The 27,420-nt window shown below is 47.9% G+C and overlaps 2 protein-coding genes across 5 annotated transcripts in view; both read left to right on the top strand.

Moving 5' to 3' along the window:
- LOC101721882 (arf-GAP with SH3 domain, ANK repeat and PH domain-containing protein 2) overlaps window positions 1–27,420 on the top strand; it is a 132,690-nt gene that overhangs the window by 3,616 nt on the left and 101,654 nt on the right. Inside the window, exon 1 of one of the 4 annotated variants that reach the window (XM_087199727.1) lies at window positions 12,751–16,065. The exons of 2 other annotated variants lie outside the window; for them this stretch is intronic. In XM_087199727.1, coding sequence (XP_087055853.1) covers window positions 15,874–16,065 — 192 coding nt within the window. In that variant the 5' untranslated portion in view covers window positions 12,751–15,873. Of the gene's footprint in view, window positions 1–12,750; window positions 16,066–27,420 lie in introns of those variants that run through there. One more of the 4 variants, XM_087199726.1, reaches the window with a different exon arrangement.
- Window positions 1–27,420, top strand: part of LOC147821640 (arf-GAP with SH3 domain, ANK repeat and PH domain-containing protein 2-like) — a 72,275-nt gene that overhangs the window by 25,623 nt on the left and 19,232 nt on the right. The gene's annotated exons all lie outside the window — the stretch shown is intronic.

The raw sequence follows: 27,420 nt of genomic DNA, 5'->3' as shown, positions 1-27,420 counted from the left end.
GCCTTGAATTCACAGTGATCCTCCTACCTCGGCCCCCAGGCATGCATGTGCCACCACACCTGGCACTCTTGCCCATTTCTTCACTGGATCTCTAGTTTTAGGTGGTTTAAGTTTTTGAATATTGTAGATATTAGTCCTCTGTCTAAGGAGTAGCTGGCAAAAATTTAATCCCATCCTGTACGCTGTCTTTTCACTCTGCTGATTGATTCTTCTACTGTACAGGAACTTTTTAGTCTGATACAATCCCATTTGTTGATTCTTGCTGCTATTTCTTTTTTTTTGGTACTGGGGATCGAACTCAGGACCTTGTGGTTTCTAGGCAGGGGGCGGAACCACTGAGCTAACTCCCTGGCCACTGCTATTTCACGTGCAGCTGAGCCTGTCTTTAGAGAATCCTTTCCTACACCTATGTCTTCAAGTGTTTTACCTATTTTATCTTCCAGTAGTTTTAATGGCAGATACTTGTTTATACTGAGATGAGACAAGAGAATCAATATTGTGAGGTAAAGTTATGCATTTAGCAGAAATAAAATAAATTTAAAGTTTGCAAGCCCTTAGTCCTGTGTTTAAGTAAATGTTATCGAATTAGTAAACTAACTGGAAACGGATTAATCTTTGTGACTGTATTTATTTCCATTGGAAGCCATGTCTGCTAAAGGTCATTTTCCAATTGAAACGTGCTTTTAAAATTTTCACGTCTATCCCGAGTTTGATCCCCGGTACCAAAAAAAAAAAAAAAATTCACATCTGTAGCTGGAATATTAGTAAATAAAATTCCCACTTGGTGATCACTTTCTCTGGATGAAGTAATTATTTTTTCCAATTTTAGCAAACTTAGCAAAGTCTGGGGCTGCCACTGGAGTCTGCCCCATGCCTTTGGAAATAATGGAGAAAATAAGTAGTTGTGGCATAAATTTGAGAAGTGCGCCGCTCTTTTCCTTTTGTTTTGTTTCTGTCTTTGTCTTTTTAAGCCTCTGGGCACTTTGAAATATTTTCAAAATAGAGAAGAATTGTATATGCGCTTGGAATGTTCATGTTTTTTAGTCAGATCCTCCTTTATAACACCATCCATGCTTCCTTGCTTATTTGGCACTGATGTAGTTTTAGAACTAAATTTGATGTTAACTCCTAAGTATTAAAATTTAATCTATTTCCTTCCGGGGCCATAATGCTCTATCCACTCTGTTGTCCTTGGTTACCTTGGAAATCTCCTTGCTGTGGTAAGCACTGGGTTCTAGCCGCAGGCGAAAATGAACATCTGGGCCGCGCAGGCTCCCAAGAGCCCTGCTGTCCATGGGGCCAGACCCTTCCCAGTAGGGATGGTGGGAACCAGACCTTGTGCTTTCTGGGGAAGGCTGCAACTCTGAGCCTTAGCCCTGGGTGACTTCTTTGCAAAACAGCTCCGCTCAGTCCCCGACTAATGATTTTGGATCTGTGGTCAGAGGACAGCACCTTCTTGTCCGTCCAATACATTCCTGTTCTTGGAAGGAAGCCTTTATGGTTCAGACAGGGCCACCTTTTAAAGCTATTCTGCGATGTGAATTTATGTATTTGGAACATTTTGAATGTTAACAAGGGAATGATTTTTTTTTTTTTTTTGAGACAGGGTTTTGCTATGTAGTTCAGGCTGGCTTTGAACTCACTGAGTAGCCCAGGCTGGCCTCGAGCTCACAGCAATCCTCCTGCCTCACCCTCCTGAGTCCTGGGATGTGCGTGTCTAGGCAGACTCAGGCGGAGAGAAGTCAGTTAAATCCAGTGTACTTTTTTTTTAAACAAGGTCTCACTGTGTGGTTCAGGCTGGTCTTAAACTTGAGGTGATCCTCCTGCCTCGGCCTCCGAAGTAGGGATTTTGATGAGCTGGTCCTAGGAATGCAGTTGAGAGGAGCTGCACTCTGAGCTAGTATTGGCAGCATGAGGTCCTGAAGCTGTTCAGGAGAGCTCTTGGGTGGGGAAGGCTGTCTGGGTTTGCTGTCAGTGGGGCAGCCTGCAAACATCAGCCCTGGGCCTCAGCCACTTCCCCGGGGCCATGGGCCAGTTCAGGGCCACAGTTCAGGAGTGCTGAGTCCTGCAGCTAGGACCTGGAGCTGCTGGCCCCTGCAGGCTGGCTGTCCTATGTGTCACTTCTTGCCTGTGTAGCATGGCATATGCTGCCCTTGGTGCTGGAGGATAAGTTCCCGTTTGAAGTGATAGACTTTCGGGCAGCCTCCCTCCAGGGCTGTGTGTGTGGGGGGCCTGCACTGTGCAATGTCTCGGGCGTCATTTCTGGTGAGGTTATACAAGAATCACATTTGTGAGGTGCTGCTCCCGCCATGATGAGTGTTTGGGATGTCCACAGCTTGGTGGGAGTCAGTGTTAGTCTATGTTGTCTCCCCACACCTTGGTGTCATTTCTTTCTAATGTTTATTGTGTGCTCATTTTATGCTGCATATGCCTTAATACTGCTTATATTAATGTATGATAAGAGTCGTATAATGGCCAAAGAAGCTGGGGCCCTTTACCAAATTCACTGAGCTGGGAGGTCCTGGAACCAGGGTTTGGACCCAGCATTTTGTCTCCAGAGTGCCATTTCTTGCAGTGGCTGCTTACTCAGGAGAGCTGGGCCCAGGGAGGCCTCAGTGTTGCTGCTGCTGCTGCTGGGCTGGCCAGAGCTCTGTTGCTGTTGCTTCCAGTGGGTCGTGTCTGTTGCCATTTTCTCGAGATGGGGCTTCCAGAGAGTCCTCTGCTGCTCTGTTCTCACTGCCTCCGTGGTCCTCTTGATAAGGAGTCGTTTCGTTGCCATGCTCTGGGCTTGCCTGGCCCTGCAGAGCTGGTGGCCAGGCGTTGCTCCCATCCTGGCCTGGCCTGGCCTGCCCTGGCCTGGCCTGCCCTCCCCTCCCCTTCTAACGGTGTTATTAATGATGCCATCTTCCACTTGATGCTGGCAATAGCTTTGTCAACAAAATCAGGTGGCTGGTGAGGACAGTTCCCTCAAATGATGGCTTCCCTTGTCTTTTAGGATTCTAACCAGCCCATGAGCATTGAGGGCCTCTTTCCTAGCTTCTGAAAAGAAGCTGCATTATTAGAGCTCAAAAATATGGCAACAGTAGCTGACATTTTTGGGGGCCTTAGTTGTGTGTTAAGGGATATGCTGTGTGTAAGATTATTTGATCGTCCAATCCATTGTTTTCTTTTACAGTTAGAGAAACTGAGGCTCAGATGAGTTACATGATTCAGGTCCTCAAACCACACAGCCAGCAGGTGATAGAATGGGAATTCTGACCTGCAGGGATCAGCACCTCTGTCTGGGTCCCATTCCTGCCGGCCCGTCAGTGCCCTCCACCAGGCTAGGCTCCTGCTCAGGTCTCTGTTGCCTGTGAAGATGTCTCTGAGGATCTCTGGGGGTTTCCTGGTGCAGGCTGGTGGTGGCTGACCCTCTGCAGCTGACTTAGCAGAGCTGTGATTGTCCACCTCCAGGGCCGTCACGCCCAGGAGGCACTTAGAAGCAGAGGTGCTTGTTTAAACTACAGGAAATATGTTCAAAGCCAGATCTAGGTCTGGGTGTGAGGACACTGTCAGGCGCCACCTAGGTGAAGGACTGTATCCCAGGCAGTGATCAGACACACGGGGCCTCTAGGTCAGCACATCCATGCTTGGCGAGGGGTGAATCAAGGATGTGCGTGTCTAGGCAGACTCAGGCGGAGAGAAGTCAGCACCCCACTACTGTACCAGTCAGGGGACTTTGACGAGATTTAGAAAGGGAGAGCGAATGTTAAGTCCTTGTCCTGTGCTCCCCCTGGTACCCTCAAGCCCAGCACCACCAGCCTTGTTTGTAATGTGCAGGGGTAGATGAAAGCCTAGCTCTTCTTTCTGGCTCTGTTCCTGTCTTCGATACCATCCCCTGCTTCTTGCCACACTGGCTTTTCTGACCATCTTCCCCTCCATGTTTCTCTTCTCGAGTTGTCCCATGAGCTGGAATTTTTTGTGCTGCTGGTTTGAATTTGGTGATTTTGGTGATCTTTGTGCATGTCTTGTTCTGTAGATTCCATCTTGTGGTGTTTCTCCGATGAAGAGCAGGTTGTGTTACTGAGCACAGCATATGGGCTTTAAATAATGTAGACTGCTAAGCATTAAGGGAAAACTGACTTTCTTACATGAAGGTTCTGGTAGCTTTTCTGTAGATTTTGGGGGAGCCGATGTTCTCCTCTGTAGGAGATTGTTCTTTGTGAAGCAGTGATTTTCACTTTGCCCTGTCGATTTGGTTATATTTGTGTAGTGGAGTTGGCTTCCACTAGCCAAGGAGTAAGAGAGCTGAGTTCTAGCTCTGCCTTGGCCTCCACCTTACTGTGTGACCTTGAGCCAGTCACTGGGTGTCTCGTCTCTGGAATAAAGGATTTGGACTCGATGGTCTGTGGCCATCTCCCCAGCCTGAAAACCCATAGTTCTTTGTGTCACATATATTGGATTTGAAGAGGCTCTGGGCCGAATGAGAGGAATAAAAATCATTAAGAGATGTCTAGTTTATAGCCCTGAAAAGGCAGTGTAGGTGCTACATCATATTCTCACGTTAAATTATTTTTTTAAAAAGCCTTTCTATGGCTTTGTGAGGTACTTTGGTGATGGTTGCTTTTTGTAAAAAAAAAAAAAAATTGAGATACAATTCACAGTTGTATTAGCCACCACTACTGTTTTTGTTTTTTTTGTTGTTTTTTTTTTTTTGGAACCAGTAATTGTACTTGGGTCCTTGTGCTTGCGCAGTAGGCGCCGAAACCACTGAGCTAAATCCTGGGCCCTGCTCTGTAATCGTTTTATCCCATCTAAAAAACTGTATGGGCCTGTGGCTTATCAGTACGTGTGTGTGCATGCCCTTATTGTCAGTGTGTACACACTTCGTGTTCCTGTATTTGAAAAGGGAGTCCATGTGTTGTGTGTGCCTTGCTTGCTTCGTGTTACAGTCTGTAGAAAAAACTGCAGAGGACCGATAACAGAAATATTCACACGTTACGTCAGAAGAGAGTTAGTAGTACTGGTTACTATTAATACTGCTGATATTAGCTGTTCTAGAAAGAGCTGCTGCCTATTCATACTAAGCACATATAGCAAGATTGGAGGGAATGGTCCAGATAACTTTATGAGTGCAAGAGTAATTCTCATGTAAAAACAATAGGGTGAATCTTTTAATACCAGGTTTAGGAATTCCTGAATGTTCGTCTAAGATATTAATTCATGGCACGTGATTGATAAAGAGCTATTCTTTAGCCATGTAGCCCTTGAATTATTTATCTTGGGAATGGAACATCCTTTTGAGCGACTCACTCCTGTCTTGTTTCCGTATTAAAAATATGTTCATGTCATCTGTCACAGTGAGTATTCTAGTCTGTGCACATTTCTTTTCCTCTTTCCTGCCCACGCACTTGGTGTTATCCTTGAGAAGAGAAAGAGATTTGGATGATAGCTCAGTGACGCCCAGTCCTCGAGTCTCTCGTCGCAGTCCCCATTTCTTCTCCTTTGCTTGTTGTGTTTGAGAGAGTTGATTCTGGTCTCTTTGGGGGAAGGACGATTGGGTGCTTTGGGGGAGTGAACCCATTTGGGGCTGATAGATGATGTGTTTGTGTTATGCTCGACAGGAGTTCATCTGTGATGTACAAATGAATGGTTTCTTTCCATCTGGCCATCACCCAGGCAAGAAATGATGGTGGTGCCAGTGGAACATGGGTTTTCTCAGACTCTCAGGGATGACAGGATGTGTATGTGACCTGGCACACCCAACTGCTCATTATTTCTATTGATCCCTAATATATGTAAATTTGTGATTAGTTGACAGTAAAATTATGAACCATACTCTTCCTAAATAGAGTGTATTATAACTGAGACGTTAGTTTTATTGTCACGGGGATGATGTGCATTGAGGGTTCTGTTTCCTGCTGAATTTCTGTGACATTGCCAGAGCTCCAAAAGCCCCTCTCAGGGCTGCAGCACAGGAGGCGGACATTAAGCATCCTTTGGAGCAAGTGCTACGTGGCTCCCTGTGGAAGGATGAGTGAGAGAGCGCTGGGCAGCCTGGCATGGCCTGCCCAGAATTCGGGGGGATGTGTGTGGAGCGAGTGATGGAGAAGAGTGCCTTCTAGGAGGGGCACAAGCCCTGGAGGTCTGGGTCCCCATGTTCACCTGTAGGTCCAGGCTGGCGGTGGGGCCGGGATTCATGACCAAGTGTGGCAGTGCTGGTGGTTGTCAGTGTGGGCTGGGGCAGAATGAGTGTGGTGTGGGGCAAGGGGTCCTAGCCTTGCCTTGAAAGGTGAGGAACCCTGGTGCGGGCTGTGCAGAGTTTTGGGATTTCTGCAGGAAGGAATGATCATGTTGCTTGCCCTCCATTGAAGGTGTGCCTGTCCTCCTCAGCATGGAGCATTTACTGATGTGAGTAGAGCCCTGGATTCCTGGGAGTTCACAGTTTCAGTGTAAACAGAAAACAGACGTGTAAACAAGCGATTACAGATACAGCAGCAGTTGCTATGACAACAAGAGTTCAATCCTAACCTGCAGAAGTGAATAGAGCTTCTTTGCTCCTAGTCTAAGTGGGGTTGTGGCTGGAGACTCAGGCGGGTGAGTTTACTCTGCCAGGAACCACAGCTTGGGTCCAGGTTCTAGGAGTGGGGGCTCTGGCACCTGCAGAAAAAGCCCTTGCTGTGACCAACCCACAGAGGCAGTCTCTGCATTACACGCAGCTTTACCTGGAGGCTCAGCCTCCTGAGGGAGGGGTGGCAGAGGCAGTAGGAGCAGCTTCCGCACATGGACTGCCCTGCTGCTGAGACTGAGATGCTAAATATAGTTTCTGCAGCTTCTGCGCTACCTGCGGATTTGGGGAAGGGAAGGAAGCTCACTTCCCTCGGGGGAGGTTGTTAGGAGCCACCTACGCGTCTGATCCTGAGGGCTTTGTGGGGACAGTGGCATCGCCGCAGCAGAGCTGGTTCACGTCACACATCAGCCAGGGTGGATGCCGCCGCCTGGAGTGTGGTGTGTGAGGAGGCCCTTGGCTCGTTCCTGCTGGGACCTCCTGGCTGCACAATCTCCCCTTCCTTCTGGTGGGGAGAATGGTGGTGCTCGTCTGGCTGTTTGTGATTCTGGGTTGGTCACTTTCCCTCGGCTGCTTCCTTCCTTTTTCTTCTTGTGCCAGTGGAATTTCCTCCTGCCAGTGGGGACAGCAGGGAAAGGCAGTGATTGGACTCTTCTGTCTGCTAAAGGGTTTTGCCGGGTGACTGTCCCTCCTCCCTCTGTAGCCAGGACTCATTACCTCCAGGGAGCAGGTGACAGTTTCCTTTGACTCCTCCCTGGGATGTCAGGCTCTGCCTTCTTCCTCTGAGCTCAGGCAAGAGGGACCTACTCTAGTGCTCTGTCAGGTCACACCTCACTTTGTTGTGGTGACAGCCCACACGGAACAGGCTTGGGTTTGTGTTGTGACCTGGTCCCTGTCACCAGCTCAATGAAATGGCAGGGAGTGCTGGTTCCCTGTGTGAAATAGCTGCCACCTCCTGTGGGTGGGCTCTGCACAGCCCCCTGTTCTGATGCCTGGGTACCTGCCCTCTGTGCACACTGTCAGGAGGCCCTGTTCTGCTTGCTCGTTTCCTGGCCTTTGGATGTCCCCATGCCCATCTTGCTGCTGGAACCACCAGGCCTTCCCTTCCTGTTGGAGACATTCCTCACTCTAGCCTCTTGCTGGTGTTTAATGTTTGAAGATGTAGCGCTGTTCCTGCAGCGAGGAAGAATTGAGGGCTCCTGCAGCCCTATCCGAGCTGTTCCCCAAAGTTCCTACCCAGGACCCTTTGAAAAATGGCATCTGTAATCACATGGCTTGCTTCCTGTCACTTCTCTCCTGTAGATTATCACCCCTGTCTTCTCTCCATCTCTCCCTGCCTTCTTTTCCTCAATACTGGGGGAACAGATACAGGGTCTTGCAGTAGCCAAGAGCTCTGTCACTCAGCTACATTCCTAGCCCCTTTTAATTTTTATTTTGAAACGGGGTCTCACCAAATTGCCCAGGCTGGCCTCAAACTTGTGATCCTCCTGCCTTGACCTCTGGATTAGCTGACATTAGAATCCTGTACTACCACACTCAGTTTATTCTGCTGCTTTAGTCTCTTGAACGGTTTCTTTTTCTTCATTCCTACAGCTTACTTCCACCCCGTGTCATTTACCAACTGAATTATCCAACAGCCTTTGTCTCCACTGTAGTCAAAGATTTGACCCTGAATGTTGAGTTTAAGACTCACTGGTGGCCTTTCTAGCCTGCCTAGGGAGCAGACTCTGATCCACAGCTCTGCACGATCTGGCTCTCACCTCCCCCAGGCCCCAGCCGGCCGGAGCCATCTTCTTACCCTTGGTCACCTGCCTGGCTCTCCCCTTTCCCTTCTAGACCTGACCTTCCCACCAGGCCAGTGAGGCTTCCTCTTGCCAGCTCCTCCCTGGGCTTACCCAACAGCCCTTACTATCCCTCACATGGTACATCATTTCCTTGTTCAGTTTTTATTTTCCAACTCTCTTCCACTCTGTGAGATCATAGCTTTGCAGGACCAGGGGCCTTGATCATATTTAACAAAGTATCTCTAGCACGTTGCTTTGTGCTGGCACATCACACATGCCCAAAGAGAGTTCATCAGGTGTGTAAAGTGCCCTGCAAATATAGCTATGGTTGCAGGGAGGGAAGCACCACGTTCCTGGGAGCTGTGGCTTTATAAAGGTTCCTTGAAAGCTTGTTTTGCCCACAGGGACTTGATTGTTACAGGGTTATAGTTTGAAAGCTGAATTAGAAAGTGTAGATGCTTCAGAAAGTAAGACTGAGTCTCACCTTCTGCAGAAGGGAGAGAGGATGAAATTTTAGACGGATGTATCTGCAGCTGTAGCTTTATTTCCTATGGATCACCAGCAAGGCTCCATGGAGTCTTCGCATCTCCAGAGTGCTGCTACTCTGTTTATTCCTTTTACTGAGTCAGGCCAGGCAGTCCCTCATTAGAGAGATTCTGAGATAGTGCTTTAAATGGTCTGACTCACCCGGCTATTGTCCAGGAGGGTGGGGAGGGTCACCCTGGCTGGTGGCTTGGTGATAGCAGTTGACATCCTGTGACAATTATAATGGAGGCTGGTATTATGTTGGGGCTCTGAAGAGTCTATCTGATAGTGAGGAGCCAAGAAGCTGTCACTAGCACCTACTCTGCCACCCATTTTCTTGTTCGTAGATTGTCTTGTGGAAACCTCTTTTTGTCAGTGTGAAGGCCTGTAAAGTCCAGATCAGAGGATTACCTCGATGAGAGGCTTTGATGCTCTTTGCCCCTGTTTCTTTGTAGGCTCCAGCAGCTCTTTAGTGTCTGTGATGTCTTTCCAGAAACAACTTTTTATAAATTAATCAGATTGCACTCTTGAGTAATGCTTGTAATGCATGTACGGTGGCCTGGTACCAGTATGGTGAGTGGGAAATGCAGGGATGGGTGGGGATGGTCAGTTTCCTGCAGCGCTTGTGTTCTGCCTTAGCCCTGCAGTGGTTTGAACATCTGTCTGCCTTAAAGCCAGCTGGACTGGGCTCAAATGCTGGCTTCACCAGCTGTAGCCGAAGTAGCCCTGGGCAAAATGCTCATCGATTTGCTTTTATTTAATAAATGCTTATGTTGCACTCACTGTGTGCCAGGCATGAAGTGCTTAACAAATGTTCAGTGCATTTAATGCATTAAGCAGCCCTGTGGTTTGGTGCTGTCATCACACCTGTGTTTGGAGAGGAGGGAGTGGGACCAATCACTGGGCCCAGCGCCAGCCATCCCAGTTCACACTTTCTCCTGACACTGCCCCCTCTCAATTTCCTAAGGAGTGAGAGAGCAACAGCAACCAGGCTGCCTAGAGACAAGACGGCAGACCTTGTGTCAAAGTAAAAATGAAATGTGGGGATGTAGCTTAGGGATGGAGTGCCTCTGGGCTCTATCCCCCAGTACCACTGCCCCCCGCTGGCCCCCGCCGCCCCCCGCCCATGTTTGAGAAAACCTGAGTAAGAGCTGGCCTACGCCCTGTCGAATGGGGAAGTGCCTCTACCTGCTGCTGCTGCTGTCTGGGGGAGAGCATGCAAGATCACAGGTGGGAGGTGACCTTCCAGGGGCACTGGTGACAGAGAGGAGTCTGAAGCAGGGTGATAACTGCTGCTGAGGCACCCAGCAGCCAGCTGGGAAGGCACAGATGAGAGACACCGGGGCCTTGGGTACCGGCTGTGAAGCAGGTGCCCTCTGCCGTTGGGTACATCCAGCTCTGGGTCGTGCAGAATTTGCCTGACTGGGTTAAGGAGCAGAGATGCAGGAGGATGGGTCTGTGTGGCCCGTTGTTTGGCCTGTTGAGTCGAGTGGATGGAGGTCTAGGATACTGCTGGCCAGTAGCTGTGGGGCCTTTCCCAGAGGCCTGGGTCAGCAGCCCACTTCTGGCCCTGTGAGTTTGAAATTAGCTTTCCATCTTGTCTTTGTGTTCTCTCTCTTTAGAAATTCTCTCCCACACCTTCCTTCCAGTGGATTTCTAGAAATACCCTATTTTTCATGACTCACTGATTGAACACATCCTGTTTGGGGAAGTGTTGAGAGGAATTTCAGAGCAGCGTGAAGTTTCCTGGGCGTGATAAGCCAGTGCACTCCTGCTTTCCTGCCTGCTCTGGAGCGAGCTGGGTGCCCGAGTATGCAGGCTCACTGCCTTGACCTGACAAAGGCCAACTGGAATTTTCCTCTTGGGCTGCAGGCAGGGATCTGTGTGTGGCTAGAATGACTGATGACTAGGTGAATCAAATTGGAGATAGGTTCTGGAGTTGGACCTGCTGAGATGACCTTCTGGACCACGCAGATGGCTCAGTGGACCAGGGTGGTGTTGGTGTTGGTGTTGGTGGTGCCTGGGGCCCCTGGGCAGAGTTGCTTTCTGAGCCTCCCCTGTGAGAAGCAGCCAGGATGACTTTGCCTCTGGGGAGACAGGGTCGAAAGGAGGGTAGAAAGCCAGCCCTGTCCTCGGTTGGCTTTGATTTAGCCCATGGCTTGCTGTTCTTTCTCTCTCCCCGAGTCCATGCATTGCTTGTGCTGGCAGAGGCCCTTGGCAGGTTGAGTGAAAGCTCTGAACATTAGGGTGTGGAGAGAGCAGTGCAGTCACAGAAGGGGAAGAAGGGAGGGAGGGAGGAGGACTGAAGCTGGGGGCAGGGCCGGGAGGCTGTGGTGTGTTGGGGAGGAGCTTGGGGAGGACCTGGTGGCCGACTGAGTGGCCGGCGTGGCCTGACAGGCTTTGACAAGGAGACTGAAGAAGCAGTTAGGCAGTTTCATCATGCTCTGAGCCCAGAGGTGCCAGCCATGGGAGTGGGACCTGGAGACCTGGCTTGGTGCTTTGGTCGTGGTGCCTTCCTGTGGTTGGTGAGGGTAGCGGAGTGGGCAGGAGCAGAGCTGTCAGCCTGGGCAGTGTGTCTCATGGGGACTTCTGGCACGGTCTGGAGACGTGTGTGTGCCCATCACAGCTAGGGGAAGGGTGCTGTTGGCGTTTAGTGGGTGGAGGCCTGGGAATCTGCTGAACATCCAGAGCTACACAGGAACTGTCTGCTAGAATGATCTTGCCACCGCCTCTCATTCGTCTTGCCATTGGAAAGCCCCAGGCTGGGAGGCTGGGAGGTTGGCTGGGCTGCTAGTAGCATCCTTTGCATCTTTTTTTTTGGTATGGGGGATTGAACTTGGGTCCTTGCGCTTGCGCAGCAGGCGGCAAAACCACTGAGCTAAATCCCAGGCCCCATCCTTTGTATCTTAACTGGTCCTGGGCCCAGGTCCCTGGGAAAGGGCTGGGTCTTTTTAAGTTGGGTAGGATGAAGATGATTTGGAAATTTTCATAAGGTGAAGCTTATAGGAAATAAAGTGGCAGGAAGTAGAAATTAGGATTTTAGGCCACTGGGATATTTTGAGTCCCTGGAGGACTTCAACCAGTTACATTAAAATGCTGACTCTCTTATTAAATTTCCTACATGATCTTATCTGCCTGTATTGCTTTTTTTTCTGTCTTTTAACCTTATGTGGTACCAAAGCCAAATGTGCTCTTTTTGGGAGTATGTTTTGGGATCTTACTTTAGTGTTAAAACTGCCTTACTACTGATATAAAGAGCTTGAATTTAATTTATATATCTATATAAAATTGTTAATTCAATGTTTAGTAAAAGGACTTTACTGGAGAACTAAAGATTGATAGTATTTTAAAAGTTGAAAAACAACTCTTACCTCCATTCTTGTGTGTGTATATATGTACGGGGGGGGGTGTGTGTGTAGATACACACAATGTATTTTACTTTTTCTAACACCCTGCCTTGGGCCAAGGATTTAGCTCTGTGGTTCTGCCGCCTGCTGCGCAAGCGCAAGGACCCAAGTTTGATCCCCAGTATCAAACAAACAAACAAACACCCTGCCTTTAAGATTTGGAGCTACAGTTAATTTTTATCACAGTTAAAGTCCTTTCCTCCTTTATTTTTCTTTGCTTTTTCCTGTGCCAGGGGAGAGGTTTATTTTCTTCTGAGAGTATGCTGACTGCTTCTAGTTTATTTCTTGATTAATGTTTTGCCTTAAGCTGATGAGCCTAGGCTTTGTTTGGGGATGGGGAGGGTGAGGGTGGTGGTGGCAGAGTGATCAGAGGCTTCGGATCGGAGGCAGGGGCAGACCTGATACAGAAGCAGGCAGCAGGGACAGATCAGACCAATTTTAGCAGTAGGGGCAGAGGAAGGGGTGGGAATCCAGGAAAATTCTGTTTCTGATTTTTGTGGGTAGGAGCTTTAAAATAAGAGGGGGAGGACATCCCCGTTTTTTTGACTAGTTTGATGGTAATATTGCTTTTGGACTTTGGCTTTTCAAAAGTAAGTGGAAAATGGAGAAGTTTGAACAGGGCCACAACTCTTGGAGCCTATATTAGGACATTTCTCCTTTGAACTGTGGATTTTAGATGAAAACACATTTTGTGCTTTGGCAGAGATTAGGATGATTCTGGAATCTCTGGAGCATCACTTGGTCTCTCAGCTGTCTGGTTGGAAGGCGAGGTTGTGAGGCACCAGCAGAGAGAGACTGGGCTTCCTGTTTGCTATGGTCCAGGGCTTTGTTGACAGTCATTTCTCAGGTCTCTTGCTTTGATTGGCCCAGTGGTTACCTTGAGAAGGACAGGGAGATCCTGGTATCTTCCTGTCCAGGTAGATCTGCAGGTGGAGTCCTACACCTGTTACCAGGGTAGAAGTGGGGGCATGCATGGTAATGGTGTCACAGGTGAGGTGTGTGGGTCTGTGAGCAGGGTGTATCATGTGTGCTGTGGTTTCCCCCTCCACAGTGGGAGCAGCTCAGTGAAGGAGGAGCCTCAGCTCTCCTGGGTTGGGATCCAGTTTCCAGCACTTCCTAAGACAGTTCTTGGCATGATCCTTCATGGTCTTGCATGTGGGTCCACTTATTGTTGATGCATGTAAATCACGCATTCAGTTGTATACTGCTTCCTGGTATTTTTCCCATTTTGAAAAATTCATCCCTTCTGATCTTTAATCGAAATTTATAAGTTACCTCAGGCAAGCCATTTCCTCTCTGTGGGGCCTCAGTTTCCTCATCTGTAACACTAGGGAGTACTTTCATATTTGGCCACCTCAGTTTTAACATTCTCAGGGTCTCTAAACACGTGTCCTTCATTTCTCCACACCCTGTACACAGTTTGCAGTGCAGAGTCCCAATCACAGTCGTCAGCCCCTATGGACACTGTTTCCTTCCTTATGTTATTAAAATATCTTTCCTGAGGACCTTTGTGGATTTCCAGCTCTCCCCTAAGTATGGGGCACCCTAGCTCCTGACATATTGCAGGTAAGAATTCAGTGCTGGCCAGGTATACCCTGCGGGTGGGGAAATGCTAGGGCGTTCCTTGTCTTTCTTGGGGGGCTTTATTGTGGTACAGTTTACAGACAGTCAAATTCTCTGGTTTTCAGAGTCTCCTTTGATAAGCTCGGAGAACTGTATGGTCATGCAATCAGCACACAATCACCCCAAAATGCCCCCGCCTGTTGGTCTGACTCATTGGTGGTTTCTGCAGCTTTTTGTAGATTGCTTAGCATTTTCCACATAGATGATCATGTCCTCTCCAGACACCAAGTTTGACTCTTTCCCTCCCAGTCTGTTTGTGTTCTCTCTGTCTCTTGCTGTCCTTCATTCTGTAGGACCTGGCGAGGAGCCTGAGGCAGTGTGGATGGGGCGTCCTGCCTTGCCCCCTATCAGTCTTCACTGCTTACCAGTGTGAACTGCCCTGGCTCTGTGGGTGCCCTGTAGAAGGTCCCCTTCTGTTGCTACTTCACTGTGTTTTGTCATGAATGGGTGTTTGATTTTCTCAGATGCTTTTTCTGCACTGACTGAGATGACCATATGGCTTTCCCTTTTTAGCTTGTTAGTATGGTGAATTACATTACATTTTGAAGGCCATGACTCTTACTGGCTGTGGAAGCCTTATGTGTAGGGTAAGCTCAGATTTTTGTGTCATCATATTGGGATGTTGTGGGGATTAGCTGTTCTGCTCTTCAGGTATATTATCCATTCAGAATTCCCGACAGCAGCTACTGGATGCAAGTACTCACTTGTGGGTCTGATCTGTTTAATTTTAACTGTTGACGTTGTACTCATTGTACTTCCATTGTATTCTGGGTAAAGTGAAATTGTGTATATGAGAGAGAGGATAATAAGCAACCCGTCTGTAACCTTCATTGCATGTCTGACTTGACTAATTCCCATACAACCCTAAGGTGTAGGTACTGGTTCCTCTATTTTACAAATGAGGAAATTGTGGTCCTGCCTCTTAGGGTGTAAGAAAAGCAGATTCCAGTTCCCTTAAAATGTGGTGTCCACATAAATGGTGCCAACTGTTTTGCTTCATAGAAGTGGCACCAAAACTTTCAGGAGGGGGATCCTTATTTTTATAGAAGATTTTGATAGAAGTTAAGAAAATTTCCCAAGGCCTCAGAGCTGATGAGAAGCAGGTCCTTTGTTCTTTTCCCTGTCATATTATTTTTGGAAGTTTATGGCTAGGAATTGAGTCAGTTGGGGAAAAGCAGACAATTTCTTAGGACAATGTAGATAAGACTTTTACAGATTTATCTGAATATCAGGATAGGCATTCCAAAGTGAAATATTCTGAGCTCTCATGTTTATCTTTTAGGATATTAGTGTTCTTTCTTAGTTCAGCTATGTCCAGGAAGATACTTTAAGGACATTAAGTAGTGATGATCCAGAATTTTGGTTGAGCTGTGATACGTGTAGAACATTCATTCTTTGTGATTATTCTCTGGTAAGTGTTGTCCTGCCTCCACTTTGTGTGGTGAGTGATTTTATACATAGTTGGAGGAGTTGAGTATATATACATCCATACACAAAAATGAAGTCAATTGATTTGTTAATGCTCATGCCAACAAAAAGTGTACTGTAGTTTTCCCATTGCAGATCAGTGTATTTTCAACTCAGCTAACACATACTAAGTAACTACTGTGTGCCAGGCATGCCATTAAATCCAGGAAAAGGAGGAGAGGGAAGGAAAAGGCATTCTTATCCAACAGGCAGAAACAGGTGAGGGCTAGGCAGACAGAGGGGTTCCTGGCCGCATGTGTTAGGGTCGGCATGTGTTAGTTTGCCTAGGGGAGCATATTAGATAGCTGATGGACACTTGGGAATTTCCAACCTGATTGTACTGTTCGGTGCTCTATCTTGGTGGGCAAGGTGCTTAGCCACTATTAACTCTCACTTCCTTATGTGAACAGAAGAGGCGAAGGTCTGATGTGTACTTAACAGAAATTTTGTGTGCGTGCACCCATGCGCCTGGTGATGGTTTGTTGAATAAGCATGCCGAGGTATACAGTAACCTCTGGCAATGTGCTTCTCAGGTTACACCTTGGGACCTGAGTGCTACACACTGGGAATGCACCCAGCCCCCCTTCAGCAGTGTGTTCCACTCCGTGGCCATGGGGACTTGATGCTCTTCAGCCTGGCTGCAAGGAATGACTTGTGTTGGAACAGCACGAGTCCTTGTTTCCAAGCTGTGGGGAGAATGGCTGGTGGCCAGGTAGGTCGCTGTTAGAAGTGTGATCTGAAAGCCTGTGTCTTGCTTTAATACGGAAGAGACACTGGAGAAAATCTAGAGCTGATCCCTGTTTTATTACCCTCTCTGAATCTTCTGCTCCAATTTTTCTTTCCTGTCTAATGGAGGAAAATTACCCTCTCTGGGAAGCATAATGTTGGGAGATATGCTTTGATTATGTGACAATTATCAGGTAAGCTGATGCATAGGAAAGGGTAAGACCTTCGTGTGCATAAGCTCAAATGTGAATGTAGCAGAGGCCCATGACAAACAACACAGAGCTAATTTTTGTTTAAAAAAATAAAGATGCATACGTGGCTTTGTGTGGTTTCTTTAGTTTGGGCCACCCTGGGTGATGGCTTTTAACATTATTGGAAGAAAGCACACGGGTTCATGAAGGTTTGTACATCAGTTTCCAAGAATAGGAAAATTTTGCCCTGGTGAATTTCATGTAATGTACATTTTTATCCACAGATCATAATCACTACTGGTTTGGGAACCATATGGAAAGTATAACTAAATCAGACAAGTAACTGGTAAAATGTTACTTTGCTTAAAAGCGTCTGCATCCTGCAGGTGAATTTAATTAAAATACTTCCCAGAACCAGGTGATGGAAGATCAGCGGTATAACTGTGTTTTCCAGGGAAGTGTGGGCTGGAGAATGAGGTAGTGTTTCCACTTAGAAACTGAAGGTTGTTTTTTTTCTGTTTGAGCTAAGCTGAGGCAGGATCAGCTTATCAGGTCACTCTGGTGTACGCTCATTCCTTCACTCATTCCAATGTTCTTTCATTGAGCAGTTTGATTGCTTTTTATGTTGTCGTGTCTCCCAGGGCTCACAGTGTAGTTGTGAGGGACAGATAGATGTACTTAGGAAGTCAGGTGGTCACAGGGACAGCACATTTTGACCATCCCCAAAATGAGAAGTAGGGTATATGTGGGTGTTAGTTTTTATGAAGTATATATATGATGTTTTCTTTATTAGTGGAAAAATTACTTTACATAAACCCTTTAGTAAAAGAATTAGGATGTATTCAGATCATAATGAGCCATTAAGATCAAGAGTAAGGTAAAATGCTTGCCTTTGGGAGAACAAATGGATATTAATCTGCACAGGCAAAGCAGGCTCTGCAGAATATCTGAGCGAGGTTCTAGGCTGTGAGGGGCCATGATGAGAACACACAGCTCCCTCATCGAGTTTGTGATCTAGCTAACATTCACTCGAGAGGCCAGGCCAATCGGAAGAGCGAGTGCTCACAGGAAGCCTTCCAGAGGCCTCAGTGGCCAGGAAGAACAGTCCCAGCCTTGGGCTGTCTCTGTGATTGTGCCACAGTGTCACAGGGCTCAGTGGCTCTGTCCTGAGCACTGTCCCAGGTGCCCATGGGAGTGTTTATAAGGAGAACAGGCAGTGGATTCAGTGTGTGTGTGTGTGTGTACAGCATGATACAGATATGTGCTGTACAAAAAGGCCAAACATTTTCACTAGATTTCTAAGGCCTCATGAAACAATGGCCTAGTCATGGTCACTTAACCTTTCTGCAGAGAAAAATTGCTTGTTTTACAGGGTGACACGGTAGTGCATTTAGTCAGCGATAATTGAAGCCCCACCATGATGTGAAAGGTAAAGCCTGAGTCAGACAGGTCGGTGTGTGGTTGTGCACTTGGCCCTGGTGTGGTCTGGCCTGGGGCGAGTCAGGCATTGGGCCGGCCTGTAGGGCTGTGAGGAGGACTCAGTGCAGTGATACGGGTGTAGTGCCTGGTAGGTACTCATACACCGCATTTGTTCCAACAGCATTGTCCACAGAGATGTAAGGAACTGGGCTTGACTGCATGTAGGGAGCAGAGAGCTCCTCCCATACCAGAGCTTCTGGTCTAAGTCTGGTCCAGGCACTGTTGAAGGAGGGTGTTGGGTATTTTATTTTATTTATTTATTCGGTTTTTTGAAACTGAGTCTCACTATGTAGTCTAGGCTGGTCTTGAACTCTCTGTGTAGCCCAGACTGGCCTCAAACTGGCAGTGAACTTCCTGCCTCAGCCTCCTGAGCACTGAGATTACAGGTGTGTGCCAGGCCACCATGGCTGCCTGAAGAGGGTGTTTTTCTGAGCTGTTGTTGCTGACCTTGGGCCCCAGGGTGGGCTAGGCCTCTTGCACAGCCTGTTGATTTGTTCTTTGCTTCCTCTGGGCCATTCACTGTGCTGGGCGTGGAGCATTTGCAAAAACAAACCTTGAAAGATTAGTCATACATTTATTTTTGGTTATTTCTCAAAGTGATGACAGCTCCCTCTGTAACCAACACTTGTTTCCAAGTCTGTTGTGTGTGTGTGGCTCAAGTGCTACTGCCTGTCTTCTTGAGTCCCTGTCCACTCAGCCCCGCTTGTTCATTCATCCCGTCAGTCAGCAAGTGCCTGCCTGGTGCTGGTCCTGCTGGCACGAAGGCCTGTAGAAGTGCCTGGCTCTTGGGCTGCAGTGTCCTCCTCCTTTCCTCCTCTGTCATCTCTGTTAGGTGCCTCACACTCATGTGGCATCGTCTGTCTTGCCACCAGAATGACACTGGATGATGCTTGCAAAGACAGGCTCTGTTTTGTTTCCCTGCCAGTCTCCAGGGCCGGGGAGAGGCCTGGGTGGGACATGACCGGCTTACAGTAAATGTTTGGTTGTGGTGGTAGTTGGGGGCCCAGATGCCCCACTTTTTTGTGCGGGTCAGTACTGGGAACTGAACCCAGGGCTTGTGCACAGAGCTACCCCACACCCTTTAAAAATTTTTTTGTTTTGAGACAAGGTCTAGCTGAGTTGCCCGGGCTGGGCTGGAACTTGTGATCTTCCTGTCCCAGAATGCTGAGATTACAGGCGTGTGCCGCCACGCCCACCTGAGCCCCACGTCTGATTACGTAATAAAACCTTAAAAATTGGCATCCAGAGGGGATGGTTATTTAAATTTAAAGGGACAGGAGCATGTTGTGGCCTGGGCTAGGGAAGCAGTGCTAGGTCAGGTGGCAGAAGACCTGGGTTGGGGGTCTTGGCTTTTACCCGGTATGCTTGGTTTTGGGGAACTCTATTTTTAAGTAAAAAAACAAAGCCAAAGACATTTAAAATAGGAGAGCTTGTGACTTGGTGTAACTTTTCAATTTAGATGTACCATACTGAGCAAGTGAAGTGTTTGGAATTTTTTTTCCTTCAAATTTTGAGACAGAATCTTGTTAAGTCACTGAGTTGCCTGGGTTTGGCTTGCACTTATGATCCTCTTGCCTCAGCTTCCCAGAGTACTGGGATTACAGACATGGGCTGCCACACCGGGCTTTGTGTGAGATTTTAATCACATGGTTATATGTAAGATTTCACCCTGAGTCCAGAATCCAGAAGACCATTTTTCAGTCCAGTCCAGTTTTCTTCAGTGAACGTACCTTCCTTGCCTTTTCTCTCCCTGTTGTCCTTGATCCTCACCTGCATCCAGATCGTTCAGCCCAGTCTGGCTCTTCTGTGGAGGAGAGGCTCTTCTTGGGACATTAATGGCTTGCACACCCTGGGAGGAAGTCTTGGAAAATTGTGCAGAAATATTTTTAATTGAGAAGAAATATCCTCTGGCTGACAGCAGTGTGTCTGCTCATGAGTTCTGAGGCACTAGCTGCACAGATCTGGTTCTGGGGCGGCAGCAGCTAGAGCCTGATGAGAGTAAAGTCTCTGCTCCTCAGTTAAGGAAGCCACCTTGTCCTTCGCCAGGGAGGCCACCATCTTGGAACAGCTCCTGATCACAGATGCCGGGGGAGTCTCAGTCTGCTGTCCTCATTGGTGAGAGGCAAATCAGTTTAGCAATTTGCTTGCTAATAGGATATTGGCCTTGAGACCTTATTACCTCATGTGCTGCTTCTATCCGTACCTGAGCTTTTTGATTTGAGTGCTTCACTGCATTTGCTGGTGGCATCTGTTAGAAAACATGCCATGGTTTAGTGGAAGGAGCATGGGTGGGCACTGGAGTTCATGTGCCAGGATTCAAATCCCACCTCTGCCGCTTACTAGCTAATATGTCATTGTACTTAAAAGCTCCTCTGATCCTCAGATTCCTCAGTGAAATTTGGGGATGGTACCAAGTCATCAGTGAAATGAAACAGCATATGGAAAGTACATAGGCCATTTCCAGGCGTGGCTAACAGTTCCTGTCCCTCAGTAGATTGTCTGAATTCCATGTCTCGTAGGTGCAGCACCCATGGGCCACCTCTGAGCAGAGTCTGGGGCCACCAGGATACAGAAGGCCAGACACAGGCCTTAGCCTAAAACAGCTAACTCGGGAGCTAGGCAGGAGAAATGCTGATTTAAACAGACACAGAGGGCATGGGGAGCTCATGGGCTGGGAGAGGCTCTCTGAAGAAGAGGTTTTGGGGGATCTCAAAGGAAGAGGGGGTTGTATTGGAGATGGGGGTAAGAATGGAGAAAAACACTGCTCATGGAGACCTATGGGTTGTTGCAGGAATGAGCTGGCAGGAACAGGGTGTGGAAGATAGGGAAAGATTGTGAAGAGTTGGAAAGCTAAACCAGGCCCAGGGAGCACGTCATCGCAGGAGATTCCTTCCATGAGCCGAGGTGGCCTGTGGTTCCCCAGCCGCTCGTGTTATAGAGAAGTGGGATGAGAGTCTGGGATGAGGCTGGCACTGAGCCTTGGAACCCATGGCCCATGCTCTGTTCCTTTGGCACATTGCTCCACACAAGGCTGCCTCAGGGGTCTCTGTCCTCAGTGATGCCCAAACCTTGGGAATCAGGCTGCTTGCTACACTGGTCTGGGCCCCAGTGCACCCAGTCCCCAGTGTCCACTGAGCAGGTTTTGCATGTTTCATGACTTACAGATAATGTGTGTGTTTTTGTTTTTTTGTTTTTTTGGTACCAGGGATCGAACTCGGTCCTTGTGCTTGTGCAGCAGGCGACGAAACCACTGAGCTAAATCCCCGGCCCTAATGTGTGTTTTAAGTCAGGCACGGTGGCACATACCTGAAATCTCAGCACCCTGGGAGGCTGAGAGGAGGATCCCTGGGAGTTCCAGGCCAGCCTGGGCAATTTAGTGACTTAGCAAGACACTGCCCCCAAATTTAAAAAAAATTTTTTTTAAAGGACTGGGGATAGAGGTCGGTGCACACGTCTTAGGTTCAATCCCCACTATCAAAAAAATTCTGCATGTTACACTTTAGTAAGATGTACAGCCTCCTCTGATTTTCCCTTTTCTTCTACCCTGCCTGGGTGGTGGGCTGGGACTCGGTGACCCTGGCGAGGGGTAAAGGGGACAGTAGTGGGACCAATCTCACTGAATTCTTGGGGACCTTTGGGCTTGTCATGAAGCAGGTTCCCGAGAGGAGGTAAGACCGATGGAGCCGAGTGATGCTAGGGGATGGTGGCCACAGTGGGTGGAGCCAACAGCTGCCTGTTGTTGAAGGAACTGGCAGGAGAGGCTCCTATGGGGTTTGCTGGCAGTGTGGACAGGACCAGGGACAGGCCTGAGGCAAAGTGAAGTGAGCTTCAGAACAGGAAGCCTGCCAGCACTGCTCAGTTTTTCCTTTTCTTAAAGGAAAAAGTTTATTCTAGAATCATCATCTGTAATTCATTGACTTTCTGTCATCAGTTTTTTGTAATAAATCAGGTGTGCTTGGGATGTACCAACTAGTACAAGTTAAGTGTTCACTGTGTGAAACACTTTCCCTCTGGGAATTGCTGGAAGCAGTGTCCCCTCTGTGTCAAGAAAGCCCTTAGCACGTGTGATGTGAACAGGTCAAGTGTGCTGTGGGGGAGAGTCTGTGGGGCCACGCAGGGCTGTTGGGCAGTCGAGGCCTTGCTGTTGGAACTGTGCTAAAGCTGAAGTAACTGAGCAGATGACACTCGAAAGAAACTGGCAGATCAGTGAGATGTAGGAAAAGTAGTTTTAAAGGCTGTTAGGAGACCATAAGGGATTGGGATACATGCTGACAGTGCACAGGTCCAGTTGCCAGTCTTGTGCAAGTGTCCTGACTGTCACAGATCAGCCCTCAGAAGGCACCTCTGCTGCCCTTGGCCTCCCTATCCTGAGGCTCCAAAGAGACAAAGGTCATGTTTTTAAAATCAGCTTAACTGGGATGTGCTCTACGTGCAATAAAGTTTGCTGGTTTTAAGTGTGCATTCAGTGAGTTCTGTCATGTGTCCCGTCAGTACCCTCCTGGACCATCAGAATGTAGCAGAGGGGCTGTCTCAGAACTGTGCTTCTGCCCCTCTGTAGCTGGTCCCCCTTCCTATCCTGGCAGTCACTAATCTGCTGTCATTATGGGTTTACTTGTTTTAAGTTTCATGTGAGTGGAATTACACAGCACATAACCTTTTGTAGAGTCATCTATCCCTGTTGCCTGTATTCTTAGATCACTCCTTTTGATTGCTGAATACTCTTCCAATATACAGATAAACTGTAATTATTTGTTACCAGTTCATCAAGTGATGGGCATCTGGGCTCTTTTGAGTTGCTGGTGTCATGAATAGAGCTGCCATGAATATTTGAGTACAAATGTTTGTATAGACAGATGTTTTATTTTCTGACTTGGGTGAGTACTTGGGAGTGGGATTGCTGGGCTTGTTGTGTACTAAGGGTATGTCTCTTGATAAGGGACTGCCATACTGTCTTCTAGAGTGGCTATAGCATTTTTTATTTCCACTAACAGTGAATGAGTTGCGGTCCCTTTACATCCTCGTAACAGTCGGTATTATCAGTCCCCTTTGCCACTATAGTAGATGTGTGATGGAATCTGATTGCAGTTTAATTTGTATTTCCTGATAACTGGTGGAGCTCAGCATGTGTTCATGGGCCTTTGTATATCTTCTTTGATCTAAATGTCCAAACTTACACCATGTAAGTTGCTTTTTAGATCCTGAAATGCATATAGTAGGGGGCATCCTAATGAGTTGAGTGCCTTTCCCTGGAAGAGGCTGTCAAGAGAAATTGAACAGTTAAGTAACCATAATCTGAAAGGAGACTCTGGAAGATATACTTTGTGGAGTAGTATTTTTTATTACAGGTGTTCCTGGGAGCTGAGATAAATCATTCTTTCTAGACAAATTTAAAGGAGCCATAGCCTGCAGTTTACTTAAAAAAAAATCCCCAGTAGAGCTTTAAAGAGAAGGCCTCATGTCTTGTGGGATGATCGATTTGATGTAAGTAGACACTGGAGCATAAAGAAGGGAGCTCTCACCCTGTGTGTTACGGCCATGGGTTTGGCAGGTGATACTCCTAGAGACTTTGGAGTTTGACTTCCTTCCGGTTTTACAGTGGAGAAGGGACTTGCCTAAGACTATGAAGGCGATCATTTTCACAGTTAAAAAAAACCTCTTTAATATTTTCAATAGTCTTTAAAAAAAAAAATCTGCCCTCTACTGCATGCCTCCCATAGCTGTGTTGTGCTTTCCCCTACGCATGTGGAACTCCAGCGTGCCATGGACTGCGGGGTGCTCAGCACACAGCTCTGAAGTCAGGATGTGTGGAATGCCCTGTTCTGATGAAGGCACACGTGTGTGTAGACCCAAATTGCTAAGATGGCCAGTGCAGTCTTCCTAATCAGTGACACACTTAGAGGTCCCGATGTTCACAGAGATGCAGGAGAAAAGCTGCTCTCGGGGCTCATGCAGAGAAGCAAGTTACCTGATGGCCCGATGAGTTCGTTGTTTATTGAGGGCTGACTGTGTGCCAAGAGTGGCTCTGGGATGATGACAAAAGTTGAGTGCATCGGCGGGTACCTGGATCTTAGCAGTTGGTGTGTAGCTTGTACGTATGTGCATATGTGCGCATGCACATGCATTGCTACCTTCAGTTAGAGGTTAGGCAAGGCAGAGGCAGCTGTCCACAGAGAATTAATGTTTCCCAGACACGTCAGCCTTGATAATGTGGTTCAGTCACTGTTTTAGGGCTTCTTGCTGTGCACATTTGAGGGAAGGGCGTATTACATGATGTTAGTGATAGACAGTTGAGCTCTTACTATGTCAGAGCTGTTCAGTTTTGCTTTTATTATTATTATTATTTTTTTTTTTTTTTTTTTTTTTTTTTGGTACCGGGGATTGAACTCAGGACCTTGTGCTTTCGAGGCAGGTGCTGGAACCACTGAGCTAAATCCCCGGCCCTCAGTTTTGCTTTTAAAAAGAATGCTCATGGCCACCTGCTTCTGTTTGTGCAAATCGGAATCCCCTGTCTTGTAAAACTGGAAGTCTGCTGCAGTGAATGTGCAGGCCTCGGACAGCTGTGCTGCCCATCCCAGATGATTGGGAGCAACCTCCACATTCCCATTCCCTCGCTGGAGGATGTAGGCTTACACATTGGGACAATTTGTGTTCTGGTGAGAGACTTTTTTAAGCCATTGCACATAGAGGAGCTGGATTTGAAAAATACTGACCCAGGGCTGGGGAATTAGCTCAGTGGTTCTGTCGCCTGCTTTGGAATCACAGGGTCCCAAGTTTGATCCCCGGTACCAAAAGAAAAAATACTGACCAAGTGAATAGGCACAGTGGGGCCAGTTGTCCTGTGCATTCTCAGACCTTGCTCCCTCCATCTTGGCTGTCCACTGCAGCCAGCCCTATTCAGGGAAAGACTGGCATGGAGATGGTGTGACTCATCTGTCCTCCCTGCCAGGGTGCCTCTGACCCTGCTGACAACCCTGGCCTGGCCTGCTACCCACTGCAGAGTGTTTCCCTAGCACCGTCATGTGGCTTAAGCTAGAGAGCAGCAGCACGTGGATCCATGCAGGCCACGTTCTGGACCCCACATCAGGAAGACCTGGGTTCTTGTCCTAAAGGGAGCCTGTAGTCTAGTCTTTGTCCTCTAGAGTCTCAACTGCCCATGGGAATCCCCCCATATACCCGTGCTGAGGATTGAACTCCAGGCCTTTGCACTGAGCCACATTCCCAACTCTTTTTTGAGACAAGGTCTTGCTAAGTCGTTAAATTTCCCTGGCTGAGCTCAGATTCGTGATCCTCCTGGCTCAGCCCCTTGGAGGGCTGGGATTACAGATGTGCACCACTGTGCCTAGAGCTTGTGGAAATTTTAAGTCTTTAAAAGCAGAGACTGGTGGTGTGAAAAACAGTTTTAGGAAGTATGTGTCTGCCTAACCCACATGATAATATGACTGCAGGTTTTAAAACTACTCCCTCAAGGTGGAAGTAGCTTTATGTATTTTCTTGGTTTGTTGTTTCTTGACTTTTTTTTTTGGTACTGGGGATTGAATTCGGATCCTTGTGGTTGTGAAGCAGGCAGCGGAACCACTGAGCTAAATCCCTGGCCCTCGACTTTTTAATAGTAGTTCACCTTTAACAGACTAAGGAAATGGCACCTGCCCTCAGAAAGAGTAGTTCGCCAGGACAATGTTACAAGTACGTTGGACAAAGAAGAACCCAGGAGTGGCATCTTGGCTTACCTTTACGTCTGTGTTGTTGGAAAAACAGCTTGACTTTTGGCATGGTTACCCCCGCCCTAGCTGTGTCAGCCCTGTGTGTTGAAAGTGCTATGCCGGACAGAGCTCCTGACTGCCACCCTCTTCTGCTGGTGTGATCGCCCTGACTTTGGGGTACGTTGTGCTCATACACTGCATTTCTTCCCATCTGTTTTGAGAAATCCAAAACAGGAAATGCAGTGGAATTGTTAGTTAAAAATTATTTTCTGCCATTACCGATTCTTTATTTTTACAGTCAGAGTGGTGTTACAGTTCCTCATTCACAATAGTAAGAACTAATGATTTTTTTTTTTTTTTTTTTGGTACCTGGATCAAACTCAGGACCTTGCGCTTGCAAGTCAGGTGCGGTGCCACTGAGCTAAATTCCCGGGCCAAGAACTAATGATTTTTTGTTGGTGTTGAGACTTTTAGGCAGAAATCTTAGATTCTTCAGGAAAAGAAATCTGCTCTAGCACACATATTCAAATATACTATTTCCTCCTTGGGAAGATAACTAAAGTGCAAACTTTAATAAAGCTGTCACTATCATGGAATTTTTTATTTTTATTTTTTTGGTACTGGGGATCGAACTTGGGACCTTGTGCTTTTGAGGCAGGCGGCAGAACCACTGAGCTAGATCCCCAGCCCACACGGAATTTTGCATCCAGAGCCTTAGAGGAGAAATGACTTCTCTAAGGCCACAGTGTGGGTAGCGGGGAGCCCAAGTGGTCCCCAGGGATCCAGACCCCAGCCTTTTCCCTACCGCTGTCCTCATCCTCTCAGTTTCTTCAGTCACTGTAACAGACATCAGCCTCTTGGATCCCTGCCAAGGGACTAGGGCCCTTCGGGTTGTCTCAGCCCCTCAGGTTGCTGGAGGTAGAGAAAGTACTTGCTCATTAGCTTCATAGCAGGCAGCACCCTGGCCCCAGACTCATAGAAGATCTTTACTTTTATGCTTTCTTTCTCTTACCTTTATCTGTGTCTCTCAGTTTTCTTCCTCATCCCTCACATAAAATGCACAGCAGCATTCAATGCAGTCTTTGCTTTTGGGACTAGGCCTTTTGGAGCTGGTAGATTTATGTTTGCTGTGCCTGCTGTTGCTGGTCTGGGGCTCTGACACCCTGATGGGATGTCCTCAGGACACGCTCTGGGGATTGCAGCATGCGTTGGTGGCTGTGGTGTGCAGTTGACCCTGGATCTCCCTCTGTGGTGTCTGTGACCCCAGCATCCCCTTAGCAGAGAAGGAATTGTTCTGGGCTGTGTCCATCGCTTGGTGAGAGGCTCAGCCTCCTCCCTCCCTTGGGGCAGATCAGGGAGCCTTCCCCTGCTTTCCCTCTTGTCTCTTAGCTGGGAATTCCAGTTTGCTTTTCTTTGGATGGAAAACAGAAAAACTAGTGGGCTGAAGCCCTTCCTTGGAGAGAAACAGTCATCTGCCAGTGCAGAAAATAAACAGCCTTGCTGACCCTCATAGGCCAGCCAATAGCCGGCCTGCCTTTGCTGCCCTTCCTGTCTCTTCCTGCCCAGCCCGCACCGACAGGGACCCAGGCCAGCCTTACCTTTGCCTCATGGCAGCCTTACCTTTGCCTCATGCCACAGCCTTGAAGTTTAAATGTGAAATGTCCCCAAAGACTTGTGTTTGTGTATTGAGGGCCTGGTCCCCAGTGTGGCATTGTCCAGAGGAGGTGGGGCCTGGCAGATGGAGTGGGTCTTGGGGACTGGACCCCCCCCCCATGATGTGAGCAGTTTCCCTCCACTGAGCCCTTCCACTGTGATGCTGTTCCTCACCACGGGCTCAACAGCAGTGGAACCGAGTCCATGCACTGGGTCCTGAAACCAGGAGCCCAAACAAACCTTTCTTCCCTTAAGTTTGTCTTTCTCAGGTGTTAGGTCACAGTGATGGTAGCTGACTGACACGTGCTGCCTGTGCTC

This window comes from Heterocephalus glaber, unplaced genomic scaffold, assembly GCF_053883595.1.
Source record: "Heterocephalus glaber isolate CG9 unplaced genomic scaffold, H.glaber_assembly_v1.0 deba00001724, whole genome shotgun sequence".
NCBI classification, from domain to species: Eukaryota; Metazoa; Chordata; class Mammalia; order Rodentia; family Bathyergidae; genus Heterocephalus; species Heterocephalus glaber.
Note: the sequence above shows the minus strand (reverse complement) of the source record. Positions and strands in the feature narration are given on the sequence as shown.